Source organism: Apteryx mantelli, chromosome 1 (genome assembly GCF_036417845.1).
Source record: "Apteryx mantelli isolate bAptMan1 chromosome 1, bAptMan1.hap1, whole genome shotgun sequence".
NCBI lineage: Eukaryota > Metazoa > Chordata > Aves > Apterygiformes > Apterygidae > Apteryx > Apteryx mantelli.
In genome coordinates this window covers 189,536,805-189,563,072 of record NC_089978.1, presented here as the reverse complement: position 1 = coordinate 189,563,072, position 26,268 = coordinate 189,536,805, and the positions used below count along the sequence as shown (strand labels likewise).

The window sequence follows — 26,268 nt, the reverse complement described above, 5'->3', positions numbered from 1 at the left end:
GCGGGCGCTTCCGGCAACGCACAAAGGGGCGCCGGAAGGGGCGCCGGGGAGGCGCGGCGCTAGTGCGGGGCTCGCCGTGCCGCTGGCGGGAGAAGCGCGGCCACCGCTCCGCGCCGCGGGCACACACGGACGCACGGTGAGCGCGCGCCGGGGCCCCACCCCGGGGGAGCGGGGGGCGGGACCCCCTCCCTAGGGAGAGCGCCCCCCAGCCGGGGCGCGCGGCGCGGAGCCCTGGGCCGGGGCCGGCGTGGGGGGGGCGGGGCGGTACCGGTGTGTGCCGGGGGGGGTCCGTGTCTGTTGGGCCGGGGCCGGGGCAGCGGCGCTGGGCTGCGCGTGCCGCCCCTGCGCACGGAGCGGGGGCCGCGCCGCGGGCCTGACTCCGCTCAGTGTCCCCCGCCGGTCCGGGCGTGCTTTGGTGCCGAACCGCCTCCGGCGCTGCCGTTTTTCACGATGCTGGAGTGAATCCGACGCCTAATAGCCTATAAGTGTTCTCATCTTTCTCACTTTCAGCCTGGAGAGAACTGGAGAGAACCCCCCCCCCCTTTTTTTTTTTTCTTTTTTCTTTTTCTTTCCCGGAGGCTTTTTACTCCTGTTAAGCGTTGCGGTCGTTGATATTACAGCTCTCTGCGAGGCGACTGGGGTTTCAGAGTGCCAAAAGTTTTGCGAGCAAGAGAACAGAGTGCTTTGCTTCGGTTTGATGTTAGTAGCAGTTGGGTATTTACTGTTTTTTAAGTACTTTTGCAGCTCCAACTCGGGGCTCATTTGATTACTTAGGCCCCTCAGTGCAGTTCTAAGGTCTGTGTAGCAAGAGAGCAGCTCCTGAGAGCCTCTGAAAGTAGACAGGCCTCCTATAACTTCTGTGCAGAACACTATCAACTTGACTGAAATCCATGTAGTTTTCTATAGCTTCTTAGAAGTTGGTATGAATGGAATTACAGGGATAGGAGAAACTGGAAGGACCCTCTCCTTGGCAGAAGGCCATTATTTCAAGACTCATGAATTTTGGACAGTGAATGTATAAACTTAGGGGGGTTTTTTGTAATCACTTTTTTTTTTAACCCTTGCACAACAGAAAAAATTATTTTTCAGTTTACTTTGTCTTTTTCTTCTGAAAGGAAGGATGTTATTATTTCTGCATACTTAGGAGAGTTATTTTGAACTTTAATCGCTAGAAATAAATGTGTATAGGCTATATAAATCCCTTTGTATACATCTTCAGTGAGGCTTCACGTGGATGTGATCAGTATTTTTTTTTTTTTTTTTCTGGAGGGGTAATTAAGACCTAAGCATGTCACTTATGAGCTGATTTCCTTAAAAGTATTAAAATAAGTCTTTACATTTTGCTTAACAACAGATTGTTCTGTGATATACTTAAAATCTTTATTGGTATCCCAGCATTTTAAGTCTGCTCTTCACAGTTCTCTCTTCTCTCTCATGCTTTTTAAGTAGGCTCTTTACCCTGAATTTTGATGGATCATTTTAAAATAATTCTTTATTTGAGGTGTCTGGGACTTCAAAGGTACTGTAAATAAAACACACAAGAAAGTGTGGAAATTCACAGAATCTTTACAGGTGATTAGTGGAGGCTGAGTTACTGATTTGGCTTGGTGAAATATTCAGGTTTGTTGGTACTTTCAAGTGTAAATGCTTAAAGTACTGCGTTTTTGACCTGTTATGACCGCAGTGTGGTGAGCTGACATATTTTGTTGTCAAAACGTTTGTGCTGCAAGGTGGAACGGCACTGTGGAAGCGGTGATCCATACAGTTGTTTGCATTGACATTCTTAGCACAGCAGCCCCATCGCAGCTTGGTAGAATATTCTTTTGTGGCATTGACTGATGAAGGACAGGATGTTGGTAACTCCGGGTGTTCACGTAAAGGCAAGTGCTAATACATCCATCTTTATGTAAATATACCCCCAAACCATTACCTTCATTTCTGTTGCTCCCAGTGATAGATTAAAATGATGTTGCTAGAAACATAAACCAGTGGGGTTTTAAATCCTTATCAGAATACTCTTGTTGCTAATATTTTTTTTTTTTCAACTTCCACACTTTGGCTCTTTTTCTTCTGAACTGGGAATTAATTTGACTTTGGTGATCAGTGTTTTGTTAAATTGATTTTTCCTTATTTTAAGTCAAAAAGATTGGAAGGAGCGTAAAAAGTGTAAGGAGTTGGAAAAATAGATGATTCAATGGCAGATGAGGTTTCGTGTCAATAAATGTACATTAAAGCATATTAAAGGGAAGCATGGATCTAGTTAAATGTTTTACAAGCTTTTGAGTTAAATGAATCTGATCTGGAAAAGGACTTTTGCATCATGGCATCAGTGAATACTTTTCTGTGTATAACTGTAGCCAAAAGAACAAATGATGAACAAGAAGCACTGTGGAAAATAACAGGGATTTTTTTTCCCCTTATAAATTAGGGGTATATGTCATTGGGAATGTTTAGATTGTATAGGACGGTCAATCCTGGCACTGCTTCCAACCCTCCCCCTGACCCCCTGATTCTTCTGTTTTTCACTTGAAGATGAATATGTATGAACAGAGGTTTGCTTTTTCCCCCCTAACTTTTGATTGGTTTAATAAAAGTTTCTGTTTTTTCCCTGTAAGTTCTACCTTGCAAAAAGTGTATATTGCAAAACTGAGGAGGTTCACGGATTGACTAGAGCCATGGAAGAAGGTCCTCTTGTGTGAAGAGAGACTGAAATGACTGAGATCATTCAGATAAAAAAGGGATGAAAAGAGAGGCATGATACCAGTACTTCAGATATTTTCTGTTCTTGTCTTAACACAAATGGATATGCAGTAAAGTTGAAAGGTGTTGAAATTGCAAGAAGGTATTTCCTTGTTTATTTCCATATAGAGTATGAAACTACGCAACAACAAATGACTTGAACTAAAGAGATTCAGAGAAAACTTGAATAGTAGTTTAGATAACAAAAATACTGAAGCTTTATATTTTCTAATCATAATAGTTATGAAGGAAGGAGAGGGAAATACAGAAAGCCTCTTATTTAACTTGTTTTGGTGTCTCATCTAAGCTGAATATGCCTAAGCTTGCCTCTAATTGCTTTTGAAAATCTTATGGCCTAATATTTATTAGGAACAGGTGGATTCTCTCTGTATCCCTGTGTTTTCTCTATGCCTTCCTCATAGTAGAGAATTTTGTTTACTACTGTGGTGGATTTTTCTCTCTGTTGTTACATTCCTGCTTTTTTGTGTTACCAGTATAGAATATGTGTATTCAGTGTTTTCAGCCTTTCCCAAGTATGTGGGGGGAGATTACTCTTTTCCCAACCTGTTTTATCTGTCCTGCCTGCTCTCTACATAGGAGATGCCAGGATATGTTTGAAGCACTATCAAATACTAATTGTTGGAATCAGTCTAACTGTTGGAAGAAAAAGCTGTGTCTTTTTCTCTTTCTATTCTCAAAGCGGCAATTGCTGGATGTTGCAGAATTGGCTGTGATATTTCTGTTTGCTTGCAATTCTCCGAGCATCTTTCTTAGATTTTACTCATTTAAGAGTGGCTGAGGCTTTTTTCTAGAACTTTCCAAACCATAGCAGAGAGTTAAACTGGCCCAGATTTTTCAGTTTCAGTTGTTTGTCACAGTAACAGTATAAAATCAGATATATCCGAGTAGCATCAGAGACACTGCCACTGCCTGCCTCTGGATTTACAGCACAGCTTTGGTTTTATGCTTTGTTCACATATGGCAAGAGATAGCCATCTGGGTTAGAAAGCTGCATGTTTTGTGTTTCAAAACTGTAGAGCCTGCAGAAGGCTGGTAGCGCAATTTTCAAAATTAGAGATCTGGGAGAAGTAGATATTTCAAGGCCTGATGACAACTGATGTTCAAATAAATAGACAAGAACTATATGGAAAATACTGGAGGGCTCTCAGAAACGTGTCAGCTTTTTTTAGCTTACTAATGTTCTTTAGAAAGGAAGAAAGAATGAAAAATTAATCATTGATTGACAAAGAAAACCCAGATGTGCAAAAATCTAAAGTTTTAGCGACTCCTGCAATATGCATGATGAGGAAACCCTTTTCATATTACATCTGTTGTACTAGCATAGAGCAAGACGTAGTGCCTTGACAATCAGAGTGAAGCCATTCTTGGCAGCTGGCCACAGCGGGGCAGCTTGCGCTGCGCTAATGGAGTGGTTTCTCCACGTACTGAAGTATCATCATTTGAGAGAATAAAGAACGTGCTTTTGGGAGAACAGTCATCTCTGACAAAAATGAGGAAGAGGCTGTTTAAATTAATACAGCAGGCGATTATATGTCACAATATTAAAGAAATTTCACAGTACTTTTGCTGTCTATGCTAATAGAAAATAGTATCAGTTACAGTGGTGTTAGATAGGAGACAAAAATGGATTTTATTATCTTTGTTTTAGGATAACTTTGTTGTCTTGAGAGAACAGATGAATCTGGTTACAATGTAATAAACTTGAGGTCTGATCTCTTGAATTCTTGTTAATGGAATTTCCTCATACTGATCTTAAGAGTTTAGATTTTTTGTCATTATTAAAACTGTGTTCTGAATAGGCCACATCATTTAAGAAATGGAAATTTTCTCAATAGTAACAGATGAAATGCATTCAAGATACTGAAAAACACATTTTTCTGCCTTTAAACTTTTTTTCTCTGATATTTTCAAAAGCATCCTTACTTTAGCTCATTGACCCAGTTAAAACGTGTATGTTTAGTCTTCTATATAAAATTTGTCACCTGTTTTTTCCTTATTAATGCTTTGGGCAATGTGTTTGATGGTGGATTCTGTCTGATTGACTTTTCTCTGTTTTATTCTTCTTGCTGCAGAATCTCCTCACTGAGATTTTGCTTCTCTCCCCATACACAGAATTACATCAGGCAAGAAGTAATTCTGTTGTTGGTGGGGGTTTTTTCCCCCCCCTTCAGTCTGTTGGCTTTTGTGATAGTACATCTGTACCTTTTTTTTTCTTTTTTTTTCCAACTTGGGTTTTGTTTTGGCAAAATACTGGTGATAATTCTTGCTGATTTCACTGTGGTCCATCAACAGTGATAAAAGTGGTGGTGTTTTTATCACCCTTGCTGTCGAATAATTCAATATGGCATGTACATGAATGTCAGTGCCTGCTGCCAGCAATGCATACTGGGATGCTGGAGGTGGCTTAACTGACAGAGCAGCACGATGTGAAAGCTTGCATTCAGCTTTAATGGCATTTGCCTGAAATGTGTTGTTTTTTGAAAATTCTGTTCAGTTAACTTCACAATTTCAGTGAGTGTTCCAGGCAGCAGTGCCTGGCCACTACTGTATTTGTCCAAATCCACAAAAATTTAAAAACTGCCAGCCAGCATCTTAATCCGTTTTCTAACGTTTGCTGTTGGTCTGAAAACTGGGAGAGAATAGCCATCAATTACCAAAGCCTGTACACATGCGAGAGGTGCTTATGATGTGGCTGAGCAGGACAGGGGTTAGGAGATGCAGAGAAGTGACGTGGGCCACACCACAGAAGGCCGGTGTGCTTTCCAGTTGTGACTGCGTGTGGGTGGAATGAATGGCCCATGCTGGGAAAAGAGGTGGGCATAATGGAACAGCAGCAAGATATTTTGAGAAACAGTGCCTTAAATGTATTTCAGCATCATGGTCTCGTCAATATTCAGATGTATTCAGCTGCTCTTCTTCTAGGTACAAAGAAGAGAGAATTGTGGGGACTACTAGAAGTGAGGAGTGGACAGTGTAAGAACAGGTGGAGCACGGTCCGGGTGACTCAAGAAGAAAGGGCTCAGAGACTGCCTGGGGACAGTTAATGCACATGTTGCCCTGACAAGAGATTGAGTGTTTAGCAGAAGTCCTTGGAGTAGAGAATGAAGAAAAATTGATGCAGTTACTGTGAAAATGTCAGGAAAAGTGCTTCTTATGGATACACCTAACCAGCAAATACAACTATACGTTGTCTGTTTTAGAATTGGGCATTGTTACATGGAGCACTCTGGAGAGGCCAGGCACAATAGAGCCTCTAAATCTCATCCTTGCAAAAAAACCATTAACAACCAATCTCTTACTTGTTTAGTTAGTTTTTTTTATTTACAGTCTATGACTATGTCAGACTAGCCCTGTGTCTTGGTTATGGAACCTACTTAAAGTCAAGTCCATAAACAGAACAGCATTTTAAGAAGATACTCTGATTTGTTTGTGCCTGTGCTACAGAGTAGGTTCAGCGTGTTTGGACTGAAAGGCTGATTATAGTTAGAGAAAGAGCTACTTCATAAGGATTTACTCTCTAAAATTATCAAAGGAAAAGCTTATGTTGGACCAAGCTTATGTTAAACCAAGCTCTTCATTAACCTCTGATGTGCTACCACATCTTGTTTTTCCTCTAGTCATACCAAAAGACAGTTAAATGAATACAAGTTAAATGAGTATATCAAACACTGTCCTGACTGTTTCTATGAAAGCAGTTACAGTAGTTTCCAAAAGATTTTGCTAACAAATGGAAGAGAAATTGAGACTTAGGGTAGTGAGCAAAAGATGATAAAAGGAAAACAGAACTCCAGTATTTATTAGGAAAGTGTTGTAACTAAGATAATTTGTCATGGGAAATTCTTTGATATTCTGAATTTAGCTGAATAGTTCACATCCTTTCTTAGTTTAGTGTAATGAATTATTCTGTGCTAATGCAGGCAAATTATGGGGAATGGGTAGTAAAAGGATTTGGATTTTAAATATCTGGTTTTCTTAAAAGAAAAAAAATATAAATTTATGTGAATTTTTTTGCTAACTTCAGTTTAATTTTTTTGCAGGTAATCATTGAATGTGACTTCAGAAGCAGGTTGCTAAAACTGACAGAAAAGTGAGTATGCGAGTATTTGTTGTTTTTTCACAAAAAACTTCCTCTAATGGTTAGTAAACCCTTATATTATGATTCTTGATGATCTATATTAATAATTATTTTTATATAGCCTCAAAAATCTATCTCCAATTAAGTATTTTTTTGTGTGAGGTTAGGGTAGTCTTATGTATCCCTCCTTCTGAATATGTCCTGCTGTTTCTTTCTTTTACCAAATATTTTTAGTAGCTAAAACGAAAGGGAACTTTGAAAAGTATGATTCTAGAAACTTCTTATCTATTTTCAGCCATAGATATTATATAATTTGGGATTTAGGTGTGTCACTTTTACAACTGTCAGAATGCTTTTTGGCTCTTCCAGTTTGTCATCTGACACAGCATGACTAGAATCTCTTATGGTGTTGATTTTATTTTCACCTGAATTTAGCTATTAATTTTGATTTTAAAAGCCACTTTTTTCTAGGAAGAGAAACTCTTTTGTTCTGCCAGATCCCAACTTAAAACAGGAAAAATTTGCAGGTATAGAATATATTTAAATCACTGTTGCATCATGGAGCTTTGTACTGACTGCCAGAATGATGTGTCATATTTTAACCTCTTTCCAGATGGTCAATCAAAATTACAATATTATATTATAAAGCCGGAATTGTTCAATCTTATAACAGAGGAGCTAACTCTTTTAAAAGCTCCTCTAATTTTAGCAGAGCAATCTCAATGTTTTTGTAAGGTAGGTCTGTGTGAATTTGTTTGTACAGCTGGTATTTGCAAAATGCATATATTTCAATAGGACTGTTGTAAGTATCTGTAAGTTTCTGTAATCATACTGACTATATTTCACTTATTCCTGGTTGTTCTTGCATGAACTGAGCTCTTTTCTGAAGAGTGCATAGTGCAACTCTATACAGGGTTAAACGAAGTCTGCCACAAGTGTTGGTCTTAGTTAAAATCGCTTTCAAACTGTGCTCAGATGTTCACTGCTCAGGTTTGTTTGTTTTGTGTGGAAAATGTAAACGACTTCTTAAATAGTCTGGTATATCAAAGTTGTACCAATAAAACTGAATCTATTAACTCGTAGGAGAGGTTACCATGGGATCTTTGCAATTCACAGGTTTTGAATAATGATGTCAACAGAACTTTGATTTCTAGCTTTTTTCTGACTGAAGTTCACTGATTACTTTCTATAACTAGATAGATTCCTTTTTTAAATGAAGTCCTTTTAAAAGTGATGTGTATGTACCGAGCTTGTGCATAATATATTACCCTGGGAGAAGCTGGAGAGCCTTTATTCTACGCTGACTGTGTTTTGGCTACTCATATTAAGTTCAGTTTTGCATAATTGGATTTTTCTTGTCTTTAGTGGCATATCGAAGGGATGAAATGTGGTCTGAAGGGCGATACGACTACGAAAGACTTCCAAGAGAACGCCTTCCTCCAAGGATTCATCCTGATGCAAGTGTACACTATGTTTCTTTAGGACTGGGCTTATACCATAAGGGCTGGATTTATATAAGTAATTGAGTTTCTAGTAAACCTTCACATATTTTCCCCCCTCCCCCTGATTCAGTTCTATTCTCATTCATTTAAGCCACCAATCTAGCAAATGGATCTGCACAGAATTAATGGGATGCCTACCCAGTTAGACCTTGTACATTTTTCTGCCAAAATCCTTTGAAAGCATCTTAGAGTAGTCGTGTTCTGCTAAACTGATTTTCAGTATAATTCTGTGTGTAATTACACACAGAATTTTTAATAACTTCTGGAAGAACCAAAAGCCGTACTATATTGTAGTTTTTCCTCAGAATGGTTTTTTTTTTAATATTAATACATTTTTGAAGTTATTTGAGATGGTAAAATAACTACTTTCAGCATTAAACCACCTTCCAAATTGCATGTGCTGACTCAAGCCTGCATTGATAGCTTGGATTTTTAAGGTTGATAGAAAAAAAAAAAAATCTTGCTAAAGGAACAAGACTTGAAAGATAAGGTCTTGAACTTATGTTTTCACTTGCTTTTTACCTGCAATTTAGTTTATATACTCAGTTCTTGGAAAGTAAATTTGGATTTCTTGCAATTTGTGCTTAATAAACAAAGGATGTCTTTAACTGGTAAATGGTGTGTGATATTTTATTTGAAGGAAGTAGAATAATTCTGCATTATAGCAAAGAACTATCATATTTGGGGAAAAGAAAGGCTGAAATGTATTGAAAAGGTGTTTATTCAGCTCACGAAGCAAGGACTGTTTTCACTATAATCTTCATAGTGTGGAGGATGTTATTGACAAAAAAACCTAATAACATTTACAACATTTGTTTTATAGTCATTACAGGTGTAACTTTATTTACTGCATTCTTTTCTTAAGTTAATGGTGAAGGTGTCTGAGAAATTTATGTAGCTGATGCTTTTTTTTAAAAAAAAAGCTAATGCTATTGCTTTACACTTTCAAAAAAAACTTTAATGACATTTAGGGTTTTCCATCTTTAGTTAAGCTAGTAGTGCCTAAAGGGTTGCATCTATATCTAATGGTGTCCAATTAGATGCAATAAGCTATTCCAACATCAGACTGACATGATTTTTAATGCATATTGTTCCCTTCTGCTATTTCAGCTTTAAGATTAGTACTTTCCAGTATTTAAGAAATAACTTTTTGTTGTTTTGTTTTTTGTGCTTTCACTATAGATTTCCAGTTGTTAAAAGTAATATGATTTCACTTATTTTGTGGTTTAGGATGACTACCATAGAGTAGTAAACATTGTGCCCAAGAAACCACCACTGCTTGAAAGACCTGGGGATGGAAGTTACAGTCGGTATGATGATTACAGTCATGTTGACTACAGAGATTATGAGGAGAGTCGCAGTTTTGCCCATGAACGAAGAAGTGGTCCACCACACCGAGGTGTACGTAAGGTGATTCTCCTCTCATTAATATAATGCTTGTTTTCTCATTAATGCTTGAAGGCTGAACAATGATGACTCAAATATTTCACATATAACATTGCTGTTTTTCTCTTAAACTGAAATACAATGAGAGAGAAAAGCATCTAGGTTTTGATACTTAGTGCTTTTATGCAGTTATTGTGCTTCTGAGGCTCTTGTGATTGATGCCGTGTTCTGATTTGCTGCTTCTGTGGTTCCTAGTTACTCTATGAACATGGAAAGGAGCCCTTTTCCAATTTTCTGGAGAGCTCAGAGTCTGATGTCGGAAAACAGACATCACTAGAAGCTCTATCTGTAATGCAGTGTAAAGTTATCTAAATGAGTAGAAGAAAGATTGCAGAATTTTCTTCATATATAACAAGTCCTTGTACATACGACTTGTTGAATTTCTCATTTGCAAAGATACTTGCTAATTTAACTTCTGTCATGATGTTGGTTACGTTTTTTCCAGCAGCTACATTTAAGTACAAAAATTATGGTAATTTTGAAAAGTCATGATTGCTGCCTCCCCCAGCCCCCTTATATTTATTTAGCTGTCTGAAATTCTGTAATTTCAAGTTAGTGATAAGAATTTACATTTCAATGAGGAGATTCCCCCCCCTTAAATTCAGGGGCTCATATACATAGTTTGGAAATTTTTATAGTTGTTTTTGTTTCATACAGCATTTCAAGATATTTGTTTTTTTGATTTTTTTTTTTTTTTTTTGTTCTTTTAGTAATGATAGAGGAAAACAAAAAGAAATGGTTAGAGTGGACAAACAGAGTAAATCTCTCTGCAAAAGATTAATACTTTCTTTTAGCTCATCAAATGCTTTCATTCTACAGTAAATAAGTAACATTTGGCTACTAACTGTATTTCACATCTGATGCTGACATACACTTCATGCAACAATCTGTGTGTGTTGCAGGATGAATCAGGATACAGATGGCCAAGGGACGATCATCCTATAAGTCGGCAGCCTGAATACAGGTATTTTGTAAAACTTGACAGCAGTGCCACACATAGAATCATGCAGGTTGGAAAGTTGTCTATTCCAACCTCTTGCTCAAAGCAGGTTTTGTTAGAGCAGGCCGATTAGGATCTTGTCCGGCTGAACTTTGAATCTGAAACCATGAAACTGCTGGGAAGCTTTGTTTTAAAGATACTGAATGTTGGTTAACTCTAATGGTTCTCCTTCCCTTCAAGTTCTCCTTCCTGAAATCGTCTCGGTGTATTCACTTGGTTGCTGACATGCATGTGCTGTCACTCTGTTACAGGTATTGAAGTGTATTTATATGCCTACTCTGAATCTGAATATACTGTTAGTTGCAACTGCTAAGAACCTTACCCACTGATCCATCCAGGTTTCCTGTCCTTCCCCTTGTGATAGTAGTTGAAGAACTACTTTTTCCTCTTTGTTGCCCTAGTCCTTTAAATAAAATATGAACTTTTATATGTTACCTTTACAAATTTGTATTTTAATGTACATTTAAATATTACTCTATGTAGTAAACAGTTAAATGAATGTTAGAATTTTTTTTAATAATCTTTAAAAAATTTTTCTCTTCTGGAGACTGTATCATAAAAATGTGTTCCATGCTGTAAATCTACTTTGATCATAGTCTGTCTTTGTGTCTAGAAGGTTCATGTATATACATGTACTTATGGACACTTATGCTTTGAATGCAGAAACAAAGAAGAGCTCCTCTTGTATAAATTTGTCAATCTGTCATTTAATTCTTTGTTCATTCTTTAGGAGTTTCCTTCAAAAAATTCTTACTGTTTTGTAATGTGTATTTTGTTCTGATACTCAGTGACAAGGAAACTGTCTTCACTGTACTTATTGGGAATATTAAATGCATTTTTCTGATATTTATTATCAAAAGAGTCCTTGGAGCAGAGCAATAAAATGACAGGGATGTGGAAAAGGACATCTGTGCAAGTAACAGGCGATAGTGGAAAAGTGTTTTCTGGTTATACTGTTTGGAATACAAATTAGAAGGCCTTCATATTGTGCCGTTTCTTTCTTTTAGTATTTATTTAGTAATGATGAGAGGAATAATGATAATGTGTTTGAGATGTTAGCCTGGGACTGCAAGCACTGTGATGCATCTCTTTGGTGCATGACTTCACTTGCATGACACTTGCATGACTTCAGAGAAATCATTGGTTTTCCTACTGTTTGCTTCTGTGACTGCAATAACTTAAGACCACAGTACAGTGGAAAGATACAGCAACTTTAAAACTTGCTGGTGTGCATAATAGTATCATGAAGCTCAGCACTGACTAATTTGTCTTGTAACTTTGGTTAAAACAGATGTGTTCGATTTTGTGTAAAATAGATGAGTTGCATGTTTTCTCATCTAGACTGATAACTAGATATTTCCATAATACATTATATTCACTTCTGTGACCACCTTTTGATCTCTGCCTCAAATTCCTATCTGTGAAATGTTAGGAATAGTATTAAACAGTAGGACTGTAACATACGTATGTTTGCAATAATGTCTGATGTGGGACTGTCTGATATGATAAATCAAGTGCACAGAACAATGTCATGCTCAAAGTCTTGTTCTGTGGGCAAAGAGGAAACTATATATACCTCATATATAAAACCAAGAATTTATTCTTAGTATAATTGAAATCTTAACAGACTAATCCAAAAATCAGTATTAGTACAAATGTAATTATTACAGAAAGAATATGTCTATGCAGAAAAAGTTTCAATAATAACCAGTTAAAAAGGTAATACATAAACTTCTTAACTTACACCCCTTTTCTTGATGTTATGCTTGCCCTTCCCCTGCTCCTCTGGGTCCTAACTGTGGTGGTTTCATTCTGGTGTATGTGGGGGGTGTTATGATGAGCTGCAGCATCTGTAATCCTTTGCTGGGAGGGATATGATGTTCATGTTGATTGTTTCTTCTTCCTCATGCTAGGATCCACTTGAGGTCATTTTTATATATTTGCTAACATGCTGTTACACCTATGCTTTTTTTTTTCATTGGTCTACAGCTCCACGTTATGTCCAAATTTACTATAGATGATGCATCTTAAATATGTTAGATACTGTTTCTTTGTTACCCCTAAAACCAGTTTTGTCCAACTGATTGTTGATGAGTTGTGCAAAACAACTCTTTTGTGCCAAAGAGTCTTCAGTGCCAGGCTTGTGCCCCTATCTCTTATCATCCCGTGCCTGTGCTTCCTCTAAGCCACATCCTGTATTTCCACTTCTCAAGGCCTCTGCTATCTTAGCAGGCCTGTATTTCTGTGTGCTACATCATTGGGTTAGTTGTAAATATCTCGTTCTACATAGACTAACTCCTTGTTGCTGCTATCTGTATAAAGCTATGGTTGTACCATACAAAGATAAACAGAAGAAAAACACATTAGCTATAGACACCTGGTCAGTTAAAAGAAATAGCTTTTTCAGCTACACCAAGTGAAATAAAACTGCAGGCAGGTCAAGAAACATTAAGACAGAGCAAGCCTGACAAGCCTCAGAGTTGAGGCATTGCAAACTCAGTACAAAGCTTATGGCCTGTTACTAGCAATGGCAATACCATATTACAGGGCTGCACAATTGCAATAGATATATATTCCTTTGAATATGACAATTTAGACATAGCATAACCAGATCATTATGTAATTTCACAGAAAAGGAGTTTACGTACTGTAAGGGATTGTCTGCTTTAGACTTCTCTCAAACTTGTTTCCGTGAGGCTAGAAGCAACAGTAAAGGGTTTCAAGAAGTAGTTTGTAGCAACTTGTGTGAAAATTCTTTCATCTCTTCTCTCCTGTTTAGAAGAATTGCAGTTGTTTAAAGCTGTAAAAAGGGACTGAGTTAGTGCCAGGCAGTTCATTTTACACAGAGCAAGAGTGGCACCCAGTGGTCAAAAAGATTCTCTTAAATGTTTCTTCTTGATTTCTTCCATTAAAAATGAGAGTATAAAATTTCAGTCTGTTTTGTTGAAGGCTTTAATAATTTATTGCATGGTAGTCTTGTTTGAGTCTTTATTACACATTTTAGAATGTATAACTGTTACACAATAGCTATAAGAATATGAAAGAACTTCATAGAGATTTTTGGTTCAGTTGAGGGTGTGGGGATGTATTTATAATTGAATGAAGCTGTACTGATTTGTTATATAAATACACTCTAGCATGTCAGAAGTCTGAATACTCTTGGATATCAAATCCTGTGATCAGACTGCTAAACACTGGTAGCATTGCATGCTTGGCAATAATTAGGATTTTTTTTGCATATTGTTTGCTATTGAGCTATGTAGTGGATCTCAACAGAGGAAATCAAAGTACAGTACTCAGTATATGTTATCTCTTGTGGTAAAAACTCCTAATTATCTTTTGTTCTGAAAACATTTGCATTATAAAACATAAGATTCAGTAATGATTCTTTAGGACAAAGCTGTCTCTTTGGATGTGATGAAAGCTACTTTCTGTAAGTTCTCAAGGAGTGTGTATAAACTGGCTTTTTTCTTTGGGGTAGGAAAAGGGATTTAAGATTATTTTTAACTAGAAATACTTTTAAAATGTTGCATGGAACATGGCTGAAACATAGTGTGAAGTTAGATTTGTGAAACTAAAGATACCCAGAAGACTTGTAAAGTTAATGGGATTTTGTAATCAGTACAATTACTATACTGTGACAAATATAGCTCTTTACCTGACATAAATAGTCAAACTGAATTTTTTTTTCCTTATTTTTAAAAATTCATTCAGCAGCTAGAAATGTGCTGTAAGAAGCTGTTGTCAATACTATGTTTAGCATTTTCTCTTAAACATTAACAATTCACATTTTCCCAATTTGATTTTTGGCAACTTAAGTTTAAAAAGAAAAAGGTTTCTAATCTCTTGCTTTTTTCCTATTTTTTCCACTTATCTTCTTTCTTTGAAATGATGGAAAACATCAATTGGTATTCTCCCAAATTGAAAGAAGCTGCTTACTTTGAATATCAGGAAACACTTCAATGATATGGAATTTTGGGCGGTGAAAATTTCCTTGATGCTGAAGAAACCATCTGTTGTTTTCTTATAGAGCTGTTTGGTTTTGCCTAAAAAATAAGAAAGGTATGCTCACTTTGCAGCCATATAACTGTGGCTTGAGCTGCAATATGTGAGCTGACCAGTAGCAATTCCTCATGAGCTTATTCTTTAGCCACATCCAATATATGGTTCTTAGCCATCTTTTTTTTTTTTTTTCCTCTCTCTCTCCTCTTTTTTCTTTCTTCTTATTTTTCTTCTTATCCAGTTTCTAAGCAGCTGTCACTTGCCAGTAGTCTACCACTGAGCAGAGCATCACTGGTCATTTTGTTCTTTTCTGGACCACTCACTTCATGAGAGTCATTAGCCCTGTTTTGATCCCTGCTCAGTGAACAGCTATCCTGATCACAGCTTTATTTGTTTTAACCATAATGTCATATTTTCTATATAAAAAATAAAAGAATTCAGAGAATGTGCTGTGTGTAGACTTCAAAAAGTGTTCCCAGATTTCTTGTGCTGATCTAAGGAACTCTTTCTGAATTTCTGAACTCTGGGAACTGATGTGATTTGTGTAACCTTACGGTCATTGTTTGATTTGATAAAGTTCTGTGCCACTTGGTTCAAGCTTATTTGGCAAGTATAAAGAATTGTACGTTGTACATCAAAGCAGAATCCCTTCAGCTTGGCAAACAGAGAATTATCTGCACACAAGATGCGGTTTTAATGTCTTGAATGCTGATGCTATAAGAATTGTGAAACTTATAATTTATGAGCTGAGCAGAGCTCAGATAACACATGACTTTTTTGTACATTTATCATATACTGACTTGTGATGTTGATCACTCTTCTAGGGCTGTATTATTACCTGTCTTTAATGTTATGTCTGCCTGGGTTATTCGAAGCATTTGGCCCAATTCTTTTCATGAATGTCACATTGTTGGAAAAGTTGCAGGGAACAATCTGCTTGTGTCGACGAACTCTAGTGATACAGTACTTCTCAATGGGCCTCATAGCAATGGATTTTACGAACCAGCTCATTATTTTAAATTCAGATAAACTGTTCTGTGTGAAATGCTTTAGAAGATTAGCTGTTTCATTTTAGTCATACTGAATTTTAACTCTTTTGAGTGCTCAGAGGATTATTTCATCCTTGTTTTCACCAAACTGAGTTCATTAATTATCAAATACATGAAACTTGGCAATGTAAGGTGAATAAGACTCATCTTCAAAGAGAAATTGGAAAATGATGCACTTGTAAATCCCAGCTATATGTACATTAAATTTGCTACTTAAAGTTATCCAAGGTCCATTTTTTTAAAGTAAGGATTGCAATATGTGTAGAAAAAGTATTCTGAATCAATAGTAATGGTGGTTTATATAATATAGACTCCTGAGAAGTGGCTCAGATAGGAGACTTTGAGTATCTTCTCTCTAGTTATTGATATGGATATGTTTTCATTTGTTAATGAAGAAAACTTGCTGCTGCTACTACTTTTTTTTTTTTAATGGCATGTGTGAAATTAGGAAGTAGTCTTAGTCTGGTTCTTAATGCATTTGTGTATATAAAACAGATCTACTGATCTGCAGGGCATAGGGCACATTTTGTATTAAATAGAAATAAAACAATGTGGAATGGTAGAAATGAAACAAATTTGTCTGGGGAAAATGCGGAGACTTCACTTTAAGCAACTAGTGATCTGAGAACAACTGAGATTCTTCAGTCAGTTCTATATTTTGTTTCAGAAATCTTTTAAATCAATGGCACATTGCCTTTCATCTGAATGCTATATGTGGCTTTCTGAACATTAAACTTCCAGTTATGTCTTTAAGGAGGTAAAGCATAATATACCCCCATTTTTGTAGAGAAGCAAACCTTCACAGAAATTAGTGTGTTTACTCAAGGTCATGGAGAAAATTGGTAGCCAAGTGGGGGATAGAGATCTAGCAGTCTTGGCTTTCTGATCTCTGCTTGAACTACTGTTTCATTTAGTGATTCACCTCCTGCTGGTGCAGTATGCGATGATAGGATACTCTAGAGGAGTGGTCTAAAGATTTTTGCATTAATAAAATAATTGTTCTTTGGTAAGAATGATTGTTTTAAACCGAAACCCTTGGTAAGAGTCTCTGCATATGGAAGCTAAGGGCTGCTGACTCTTATGTCTTTAAAGCAGGATTTAATATTTAGGATTCTATGAGAGTTTTTTCCAGACATGTCATAGGCCAAGGCAGTTATCTTTACATAATCACTTCTGCAATCAGCTTTGAATTAAAGGGGGTAGGGTTTTTGTTTTCTTCCCCCCCCCCCAAGTATTTCAATGAATTAAGTGAAACAGTGAACATGTTTTAAATATTTTATGTTAATTTAAAACACAACATATTGTAAGAAAGTTTAAATCCAAAGCCTGAAGACCTCCCACAATATAATGTAAACTGATCTTTGTCTTGCTTATAGAAGAAAAACTTAGCCAAAGGGATTTATGAGATGGTGCTAAAAATGTACATAAATCTGCTGTTCTGTTGCAATAGTTGACAGGTCTTAAGGGACACTATACAAGAACCTCATTCTTTATTAAAAAGCATGTGTGAAGGGAAATCAATGTGGCAGTCTCCCAAAGAAAATAGTCTTGCTTTTGACAGAGATTGATAAATAGAGTTCTAATTGTATTTGTTAACACGTGCTTTTTTCTTGGTTGGGGCGGGGGGAGGAGGGAATTCCCCAAACTCAAACCTTGCCAGAACATTGACTGTCTTGGGTATTCACACAAGCTACTAGAGTAACTTGTGTTTATTCATATACTTAAATTACAGTTTCCTTATAATATGTCATTGTGGTAGATTCAATGTACTTGTCCACAACGCTAGACAAGGACTTGTCTGCTGAGTTCTCGTTTTCGTTCAGAAGACCCATTGTATTAGGCCATTAGCTAACCTAGTTTACCTTGGCTTCTGAATTCTTTTTTTGGAGCGTGGAACCTTTTGAAACAAGATAACAGTCAATAGGTACTTTACAAGTAGGTTTTATTTTACACTTTGTAGTTAATGACTTTGTTAATGACTTTGTGTTATACTTTGTGTCATATGCAGCAGTGTTACTGATTCGTTAGTTGCTCCATTTCCTTTGAAATGTTTTCTGCTCCACCTCTTTTCTAGCTATTTTGTACTTGGGACAACCGATATATATGCAAACAGATTTTTTTTGTTTGAGAATTTGATTTTTGGTACTTAGCCAAAAATTACATGCATCTAAATATATTACTAATGCTTTAGGTTCCTTTGGATCACAGATTTTTGAGTGGATTTGAAGAACTCAGATCTTAAGCAGATATCACTCTTAGGATTTCAAAACTGCCTTGTACAGGAGGCTGTGTATAGTTAAGAACTGTTTAAGACTCTGCACTATGACAGGTCAGTGCAACTGAATGCAAGAAAACTTCAGTTCTGACAAGCCTTTTTATATTTCCATGATGAGTCTGTTTCCCCTGTTTAACTTAATTTTAAAGTCTCTGGGTTCTGTGTGTGTAATCACTTGTGGTTGATTCTGCTGACATAACTTTATTAGGCTGTTTTCTTACTAAGAAAATTGTGTCAAATTGAGTTTTTGATATTATTTATGTTGGTGTGACCTGCTTGGCTTGATCTAGAATCATATTAGAAATGTCATTCAAGGCAAGGCAGCTGTCACTCTGTCACTTGAGAGACTGGGGAGAAGAAGGGAGGCTGATAGAGAGGCTTTCAGTTTTAGAATTTTGTTCCCACACTCCACAATGTAAAAATATGTGGAGGAGGTGAAGATTCCTCTTATTTTTAACTGTATGTTTTTGCTTGTTCCAGCTAGTAGTAGGGTTATTCTGCAAGATTACTTCTGCAAGATTACTTCTGCTATTGAACTAATAGTACTTGAGTGACTGCTTTTGAATATTTTTTTTATATTTTCATTTGCATAACTGTAAGGTGTGATCTTTCCTGAAGATTTCTTTTATTTCTTTGCAGAAGTGCTCATTCTGATTCTGAAAAATATTTTCTTTTTCAAAAATTCCTTGTGGATAATTTTATTCCTCTTAAGGGATTTTGCAGAGCTCAGATTTAATTGCTGAAAGGATTCCCATCAGAGTTTGGGGGGAGGGTTTAAACTCCAAAGTCCTAACGTATGCTGTATTGAGCATTTAATTTCTTTTTCTTTTAATCATTCTTCCTGATGAGCTGCTGAGGTCAGTGCCAGTGTTCCTGCCATTCAGCCAGGACCCTGCAACTTCCCATAAGAGTCTGAGCTAGTGGGAGACTCCTTTGACTGGTGTGGGTAATAGAGAGGTCTGGCTATTCTATTTCATTAGGGAACGGTGTAATGGAAGCTTTGTTTTTCTAATCAAAACTTTTCAAAGTTTCTCTTATACAGAAATTGTCAAGTTAGCAGAATTTCCCACTAACTGAAAGTTCTTATTTTTTGTCCTGCTGAGCTTGTGGATACATAGCATCACACATTAGGGCTTTCTCTTTGTATGAAACTTAGAACTGTTCTAAATCTTACTTTTAACTCCTGCTGAGACCCATAAGTTGAGCTGTAAGTGGGTAAGCTTGGCTTCTGAAAAACGTAATTACAAACAGGTAATTTCAGTCTGTGATTCTATGTGTATGGTGTTTCTTATACTTTGACAATGCTTCCTTGCATGTTTCTGCTACATTTAAATATAGTCTTTGTGTGATGACTCTCTGAAGAGTTGATAAAGTTTACTTTGTGTTAAAGGTGGGTAGTCAGAATTTCGTCAAAGAAAGTTCTGATACTCTTAAAAATGCAGTCTGAATTGTTGAATGAAGAATAGTTAGGTAGTACTTGTAAGTATTGTATTCAATTGACAACAATTAAACACTTTTGCACCAAGTTTATTTTCCCTTCATACTTGGAAGCCATATTAATGACCTGAACTGGATACATGTTAATCAACCTATTGCTTGAGGAAAATAATTTTTTGGTTACACATAAAAAATAGATTCTCATCGTGACAATTCTCAATTGCTATCATGAATTTTGACCACTTGCTTTTGATCCAAAGCAACATTATGTTTTAAGGAACCATGGCTTGCTGCATGTGTAACTTTGTTTCCCACTGCAGTCCATGTAAGGTCTTACAGTGGCATACGAAAGTGGTATCATTACTTATATGTTTTTAAACAGTGCTCATTGCTTGAAAATTGTTTATTACAGCTATCAGTAAATATGTTATGATCTACATATCGGGAAAAAATCCATAGCATGTGGAAATTCAGTTAAATTTCATAATAACATCATGGATTTGTTACTTAAAACTAAGTCACTTGTTTGGAAAATGATTTTCTTTTTTATCAGTGATGTTTACGTAATGTTAAAGGACTGTCAGGAGATCCTCTGTTTACATTGTATAAATGGGCAACTTGCCTAAAGATGAGATTATGTACCTGTACAGTGTGAGATCTTGGCTAAGAGCTCACCTCAAAGAAGACTAGAAAAAAGCAGGCCCATTTATAGCGATAGGTCCTTTTTTGTAGCTATCATAATAGTCATGTGGTAGATGGTATGAAACTATCAACTTAATACTCTTTTGGGAAATAATGAGACAAACTCCCATGGATAGGACTTGATTATTCTGGAAAGATTTCCTAGGGAATATATAGAAGAACAGCTAGGTACTGAGAGACAGTGGGGAGGAAAAGGGAAGGCAATCTCTCTTGAGTCCAGACATCTCCTGTTAAGTTGGGCACCTAACTAAAGTGCTTCAACAACGAGCCAACGATTTGGCTTAATGAATGTAGTCCTGGCTCTCTCAGGACAGGGAGCGTTGTCGCAGAGGAGTTGTATGTGATTTCCCTTAAGATGGTGAATACTTCATTTGTTAGGTTCCAAGGAGCTGTTTGTTATTTTTGAAACATAATAATAATTTCAGGGAATTTAATTCCCACTGTGACAGGGTGGGAGTACTAGGATAGTTTTGCTTAGATATTTTTTCTTTAAGTGAACATAAGTTGCCTAGCTCTTTTTTTTTTTGCAAAGAGCAGATTCTTGGTGTAACATTTCCACATGTAGCAGCTAGCGAGTCTATTATGATCTGTGTCTGAATTTATCAATAAAACAATTCAATGATCTCATGCAGTTGCTATTGTTTTTAAAAAAGATGGTTCTATTTTTGCATAATAATTTTTCTTGATGTTTATTCTTGATATATATTTATGTAATCATACAAGATTCTTTCCCTTGCATGTGAAACTTTGTGATATTCGTTTCTGAGTTGATAAGAAATGCTTTTGTTTAAGTGCAAGTGAATATTGATGGTTGACACAGCACTGCTGCATGTCACAGCAATGTCTTTCTGTTCAGAAATTTGATTCTTAACAGTTGCCTTGTGCTTACTGAAATCCTAACTTTTCTAGTATGTTTAAGTATTTTTGGAAATTATGTTTAAGAGCATGTATATGCCATTTGGAAATAAAATGGAAAAGAAAGAGTTTTTAGTGCATTGACTTATTCAGACCAATTCAGGTTTGATGAGATAGAAACTAAGCATATGTTTTATGATTTTTATCCTACTGCATGCATTTTTGGAAGAATTTTGCGCAATGGCTGTTGAGTAAGGCGAAGGGTTACGGTAACAGAGAAGGCTGAAGTTGAGAGGATAAGCAGTGAATGATCTTCAGAAACTTTCTATTCACTTACCGTTATTTATTCCTCACTAAGACTTGTCTCCCTTAAACAGTTTTCTTTTTGAAATTTTATATTTGAATCTGTTTATTAGTCATGGCCAGAATATTGTGTTTTCAGTATAGTTTGGGTATGTGTGTGTATTATTTTTAGAAAAAATGTTAATATGTAACCACTTTGAGTCTTTTTGCTGCTAACTTTAGCTAGTCTAAATGTCAGCCTGAGGGACTATTATTCCATTGAATAATAGTAATAAATAAATAAAAGCCATGAAGTCTGATCTTCCTATAGTAAAATTCAGTTCCACAGCAGTTTAAACCTATCTACATTGGTGCTGTTGCAGTCCTTCCCTCTCCCTGTTATTGGTAATGTTTGTCTCGTGTTTGCACTCTTCAGTGAGCTGGCACTGCATGCTGCCCCACCAAAACCAATTAAATAATTTTTCTGTCAGTTTAGCTCCCTGAGGGAAAGCATCAGTACCAGGGTAGGCAGGGAGTAGGAATACGGAGTCGAGAAAGAGTGGGGGAGGTAGCTGTTGTAGCAGCACCAATTTGAATCTGTATGACTTGTTGTGGAGCTGCACTATCAAATTAGCCATTATTAATATTGTTGAAATAACTGAAAGTGTTCAGCAGTTACAAAAGGAATTTATCTAAATAACATGGTTTGTCTCTGTGTTAAATGTGTTCAAGCAAGTGCTGTTTGCAATATATAAAAAATGACCTTAAAAAAGAAGGAGATATTCAGGCATATTATGATGATTGTAAAAGAGGAGGAAAAAAAAGAAAGGAAAAAAAAAAGGCATGTTGAGCTGAGTAGATGTATGAGAGGAAATGTCTGCCTTCACTCAAGGCTTTCTCATTTTGAACAAACTTGGTAGATACTTGAAAAGAAGGAATGAGATCAAATAAAGGGAAAAATAAGTTGTGTACAGAAAATTTTTCTTTGTGTGTGTGTATAATGATTTTTAGCTTCAGAAACCCAAAAGCAAAGGTAGCTTGGTAACTTCTATTAAAGAATTTAAATTTCCAGTGCAGAAGACCAAATGACTGTTGCAAACTTTTTAGGGGTAAGCAAATCAAACCTGATTGGCTGATTGCTACAAAATTTACTTTCGTTTAAGTACAAAAAGATAGAAATTAACAGGGCATATTTCTGTTTTATAGAGAAAAATGAAGCATTTTTCTGATTTATACATCTCATTAAGGAATTTGGAAAGAGGAAAAAAAACTATAGTGGTAAGTGTACTACTATATGTCAGTATTACTGACATAAAGTATTACTGCTTACAAACCTAGTCCACAATGCGCTCTTTCCTTTTGCAGCTTTTTATTGGTAGTATTAGAAAGTTAACCACAAAAGTTGATCAAATTAGTATATTCTAATATAGTACATTATTTGTTGCTTTCTGGTAAATATCAATAAACTAATGGCATTCTGCTGCATACCAGTGAAAAGCCTTAAGGAATCCTTTAACAGATATTTCATAGTTTCTGCATTGCTGTGTTTAAGAATATTAAACATAATGTTTGGTAAAAATAATAATAGCTTGCTGAACATAAAATTCACTTATGCCCCTAGAATACAGTGCAAAAGTCTTCTTTCTTTTCAGGTGCTTAGTGTGTATATTGTTTTTAAAAAAAAGTTTGCTTTCATTGAATTACTTATGGCAAGCTCTGACTGTCAAGTTAATGGTCTGTTGGCATTTCTATTGTATGCTATTCTTTTCAGAAGCAATATGAAGTTCGAATGTTTAAAAAAACAAAATTGTTCTGTTAGAAATCTGGCAATATAAGGTTGCATGACTCTTAACAACACTTATTTTCTCTGCAGTCTCATGTTGTTTTCTATGCCGATTTAATGGTTTTTTAAACAAACAATAAGACTACTTAAAAATTTCCACAGAGCTATTTACTTACATTTTATAGTATGTTACTATCCACAAAAGATTGTTCTCAATACCTTTATGCTCGCTTCGTATAGCACTTGTGAATTTTTTCCATCCTCCATCCAATCGGTCCTAACCTCTACTGTACTACGGGGAAACTTTTTAAAGTTCTTCCCATTTCTGGGGTGAAATTACAATATAAGCTCCTATTTAGAAAGGGTCATCATTTACCGATTAACCTAGTAGGCTATGCAATCATTTAAGACTGATCTTTTTAGTTGGGCTCCCATTAGAAGCTTCTGTAGAAGTGATGATGATAATCTATTCCTCTGGTCTGTTAAGGTATTGGGAAAAATCTAGAGTATGTGAAGATATCATAACTTGCCTCTTGGCCTTCTTCCAATTTTAAGCTTATAAAACTGATATACAAGATTTGAATTACATGTTCTGGGACTTTAGACCTATGATTTCTTTTCCATTGTAGAGAAATTACAGGGACTTGGTTAACCCTCCCTTCAAAAAGAAGAGAAGCCAAGACCACATGCATTTGAATGCAGTTATTTTTTCTAATTTACTCTTAATTTGTGTACTTAACATTATATTTTTGTCTTTATTCAACATACAGTTGTACAAAGCTGTTTGCTCTTAATTCTTTGGAAATTAAATCAATGTTTATCTGGACTCTATTTCTTTTTTGTTATTTCTTTATTGTTCTTCTGTCCTCTATGCTTGGCAATAGTTTGTCTATCAGATAATGGAGTGTTTAAGTTTAGATACACTTTTACTGGGTGGGCTTATCTTCCAGCAAGCTTACCAAAGTGCATCATTGATGAAAGTAGAAAAGAGGGTGCTCTCAACTCAGGACAAAGAGGAGAGTAATCTGCTTTCCAGTTACATTTGAAGTCCATTGCTTAGCTATTTTATTAAAGGATGTAACATGCAGTCCTCTCTAATGGTATTGTGGTACTCGAGTCATCTTGGTTTTTCTTCCCTATCTGTCATGACATCCAGGGGAAAAAAAACCTAATGATTTTAATGGCTTTTATATTCAGTAAGATGGAAAAGTGCCATCAGCTTAGATTTTTAGTGTTAGCATACGATGACTTCTACAGTACCACATGCAGCAATGAAAACTGTGAAGCACTTATGTACTTTCAACTTCTTGATGTATATTTCTTATTTCTAGCGATACTTGTCCTAATGAGATTTATCACTGTCTTGTAATAGTTGTTTCCTTCTGCCTTCATGTGAAAAGCTGTTAATAAGATTACACTGAATATACCTAATTATGTTAATTTTATTTAAAGCAAATGCAAATGTCACTTGCAAATACTGTGATTATTTGCTCCACCATGAAACATTGAAAACCAGTTTTCATGAAAAGTCTGTCATCATTTTAATGTGTTTTGAGTTCAAATGAAGGTCAGTAGAACCAGGAATATTTATTATCTACAATAGTGTAATTCATTGTATTGTTTTAGCTTAAGATAAATCAGCATAAAGATCTTTTGGAGAAAAACAAAGGATTATAAGTGAACTCTAAAGCAGAATTAAATTGTTGGTTCAATGCGCAGTTATGCACTGCATACTTTGGAAAGAAAGGAAATGAGTTCTAGGAGAGAGGCTGCTGCTGTCTGGCATTTTCTACCACCTAAATTTTACTTTGAACAAATTGGAAGTAGAGGTGTTCTTGACTCTTCATGTTTGCTTTTTGGATGTTTAACATATCAAATATGAGGTCTGGGATGCAATGTATTTTCTTAAATCTTTGCATTTCATCTGAATCACGTTAGCTCCTGCAGTGTCCTGTAGAGGAAGGTAAGAAAGGTTTTCTGTGTCCGTCCCATCCTACTCCCCCCCCCCCCCCATACTGTACTTTAAGTGAAAATGCATAGAGTTAAGAAGCATGGTTCAAGTTCAAGTCTCACCTCTTTCAGGGTTTTTTTTTTTCATTTTGTTTATCTTGGGGGATATGTATCATTTCCTCAATTTATTTTATAAAATTGTGTGAGTTACTTCTAGGCAAGGCCCCAGCCTATAAATAGAGCATCTAAGTCTTGTGACAATAACCATAATCCCTCAGATGGAATGGGCCACGTACAGGTTTTATGTTGACATTTTATCTAGCCAATAGACTGCTCATCTATGAGTTATTAAAGGAAACTAAATTTTCTGCTCCCCAGGACTGTGCTGTTGAGTTGCCAATCTTTGTTCAGCGCATGAGAAATGGCCTCTGTGGCTGGGGAGGATATGTAGATTAATCTACATATAGATGCTAATATTGTTCATTGAAATATTTCAGGGAAAACTAACTTGTGCTTTTAGGACTTAAGAAATGTGAAGGCTAAGTATAATTATAGGAGGGATCTGGTATAAAAGGGATTAATCCTGTATTCATTATTAAAGGAAACAGCCCTATTTTAAAGTTGCAGTTGAGCAAAAATTTTGAATCTCTACTTAAATAGTCCCTGCTCAATAAACCTTTTGAGTATGTGTTGGAATCTTAAGCATGTGCTTAACTGCTTTGCTGAATTGGGGCCTTCATTACCAAATTGCAGGTGTATGCTAGCTTAAGGATAAAAAAAAAGTGAAAGTAAAACAATGCTTATTTTGTTCTGTTCAGTGTGGTTTGTTGCGTTAGCGGAAACATCAGAAATGCTGTAGTGTTGCTAACTTGTCTGAAACTGATTAATGCAGTAAATAGCTTGAGTGTTTCTTAACTGGACCCTATCCCATACTAATTAACACAGAGTGATGAATGACAAAAAATGAACATGAGATTTTAACTTTTTGTGCATTTCAGTTATATTCCTGTAGAGTGAGGCTTTTTTTTTTGTTTTTCTGTCTAAAAGTGGGTTTCAATGATATTTTGTAAAAGCTTGTGTGGATATTAGAGCATTTATTATATGTGTGCAATAGCTGGGGCTCTGTAAGCATTTCCATAATAAACTTCTC

General features: G+C 36.2%; 1 protein-coding gene across 3 annotated transcripts in view; it reads left to right on the top strand.

The window, feature by feature from the left end:
* The first annotated feature begins 37 nt into the window (after positions 1-37).
* Positions 38-26,268, top strand: part of PPHLN1 (periphilin 1) — a 74,229-nt gene continuing 47,998 nt past the window's right edge. For 2 of the 3 annotated variants that reach the window (XM_067314539.1, XM_067314522.1), the window contains exons 1-5: positions 38-136; positions 6,798-6,847; positions 8,201-8,292; positions 9,568-9,747; positions 10,686-10,747. In XM_067314539.1, the coding sequence (XP_067170640.1) occupies position 6,847; positions 8,201-8,292; positions 9,568-9,747; positions 10,686-10,747 (335 nt within the window). In that variant the 5' untranslated portion in view covers positions 38-136; positions 6,798-6,846. The remainder of the gene's footprint in view (positions 137-6,797; positions 6,848-8,200; positions 8,293-9,567; positions 9,748-10,685; positions 10,748-26,268) is intronic. The other variant, XM_067314530.1, reaches the window with a different exon arrangement.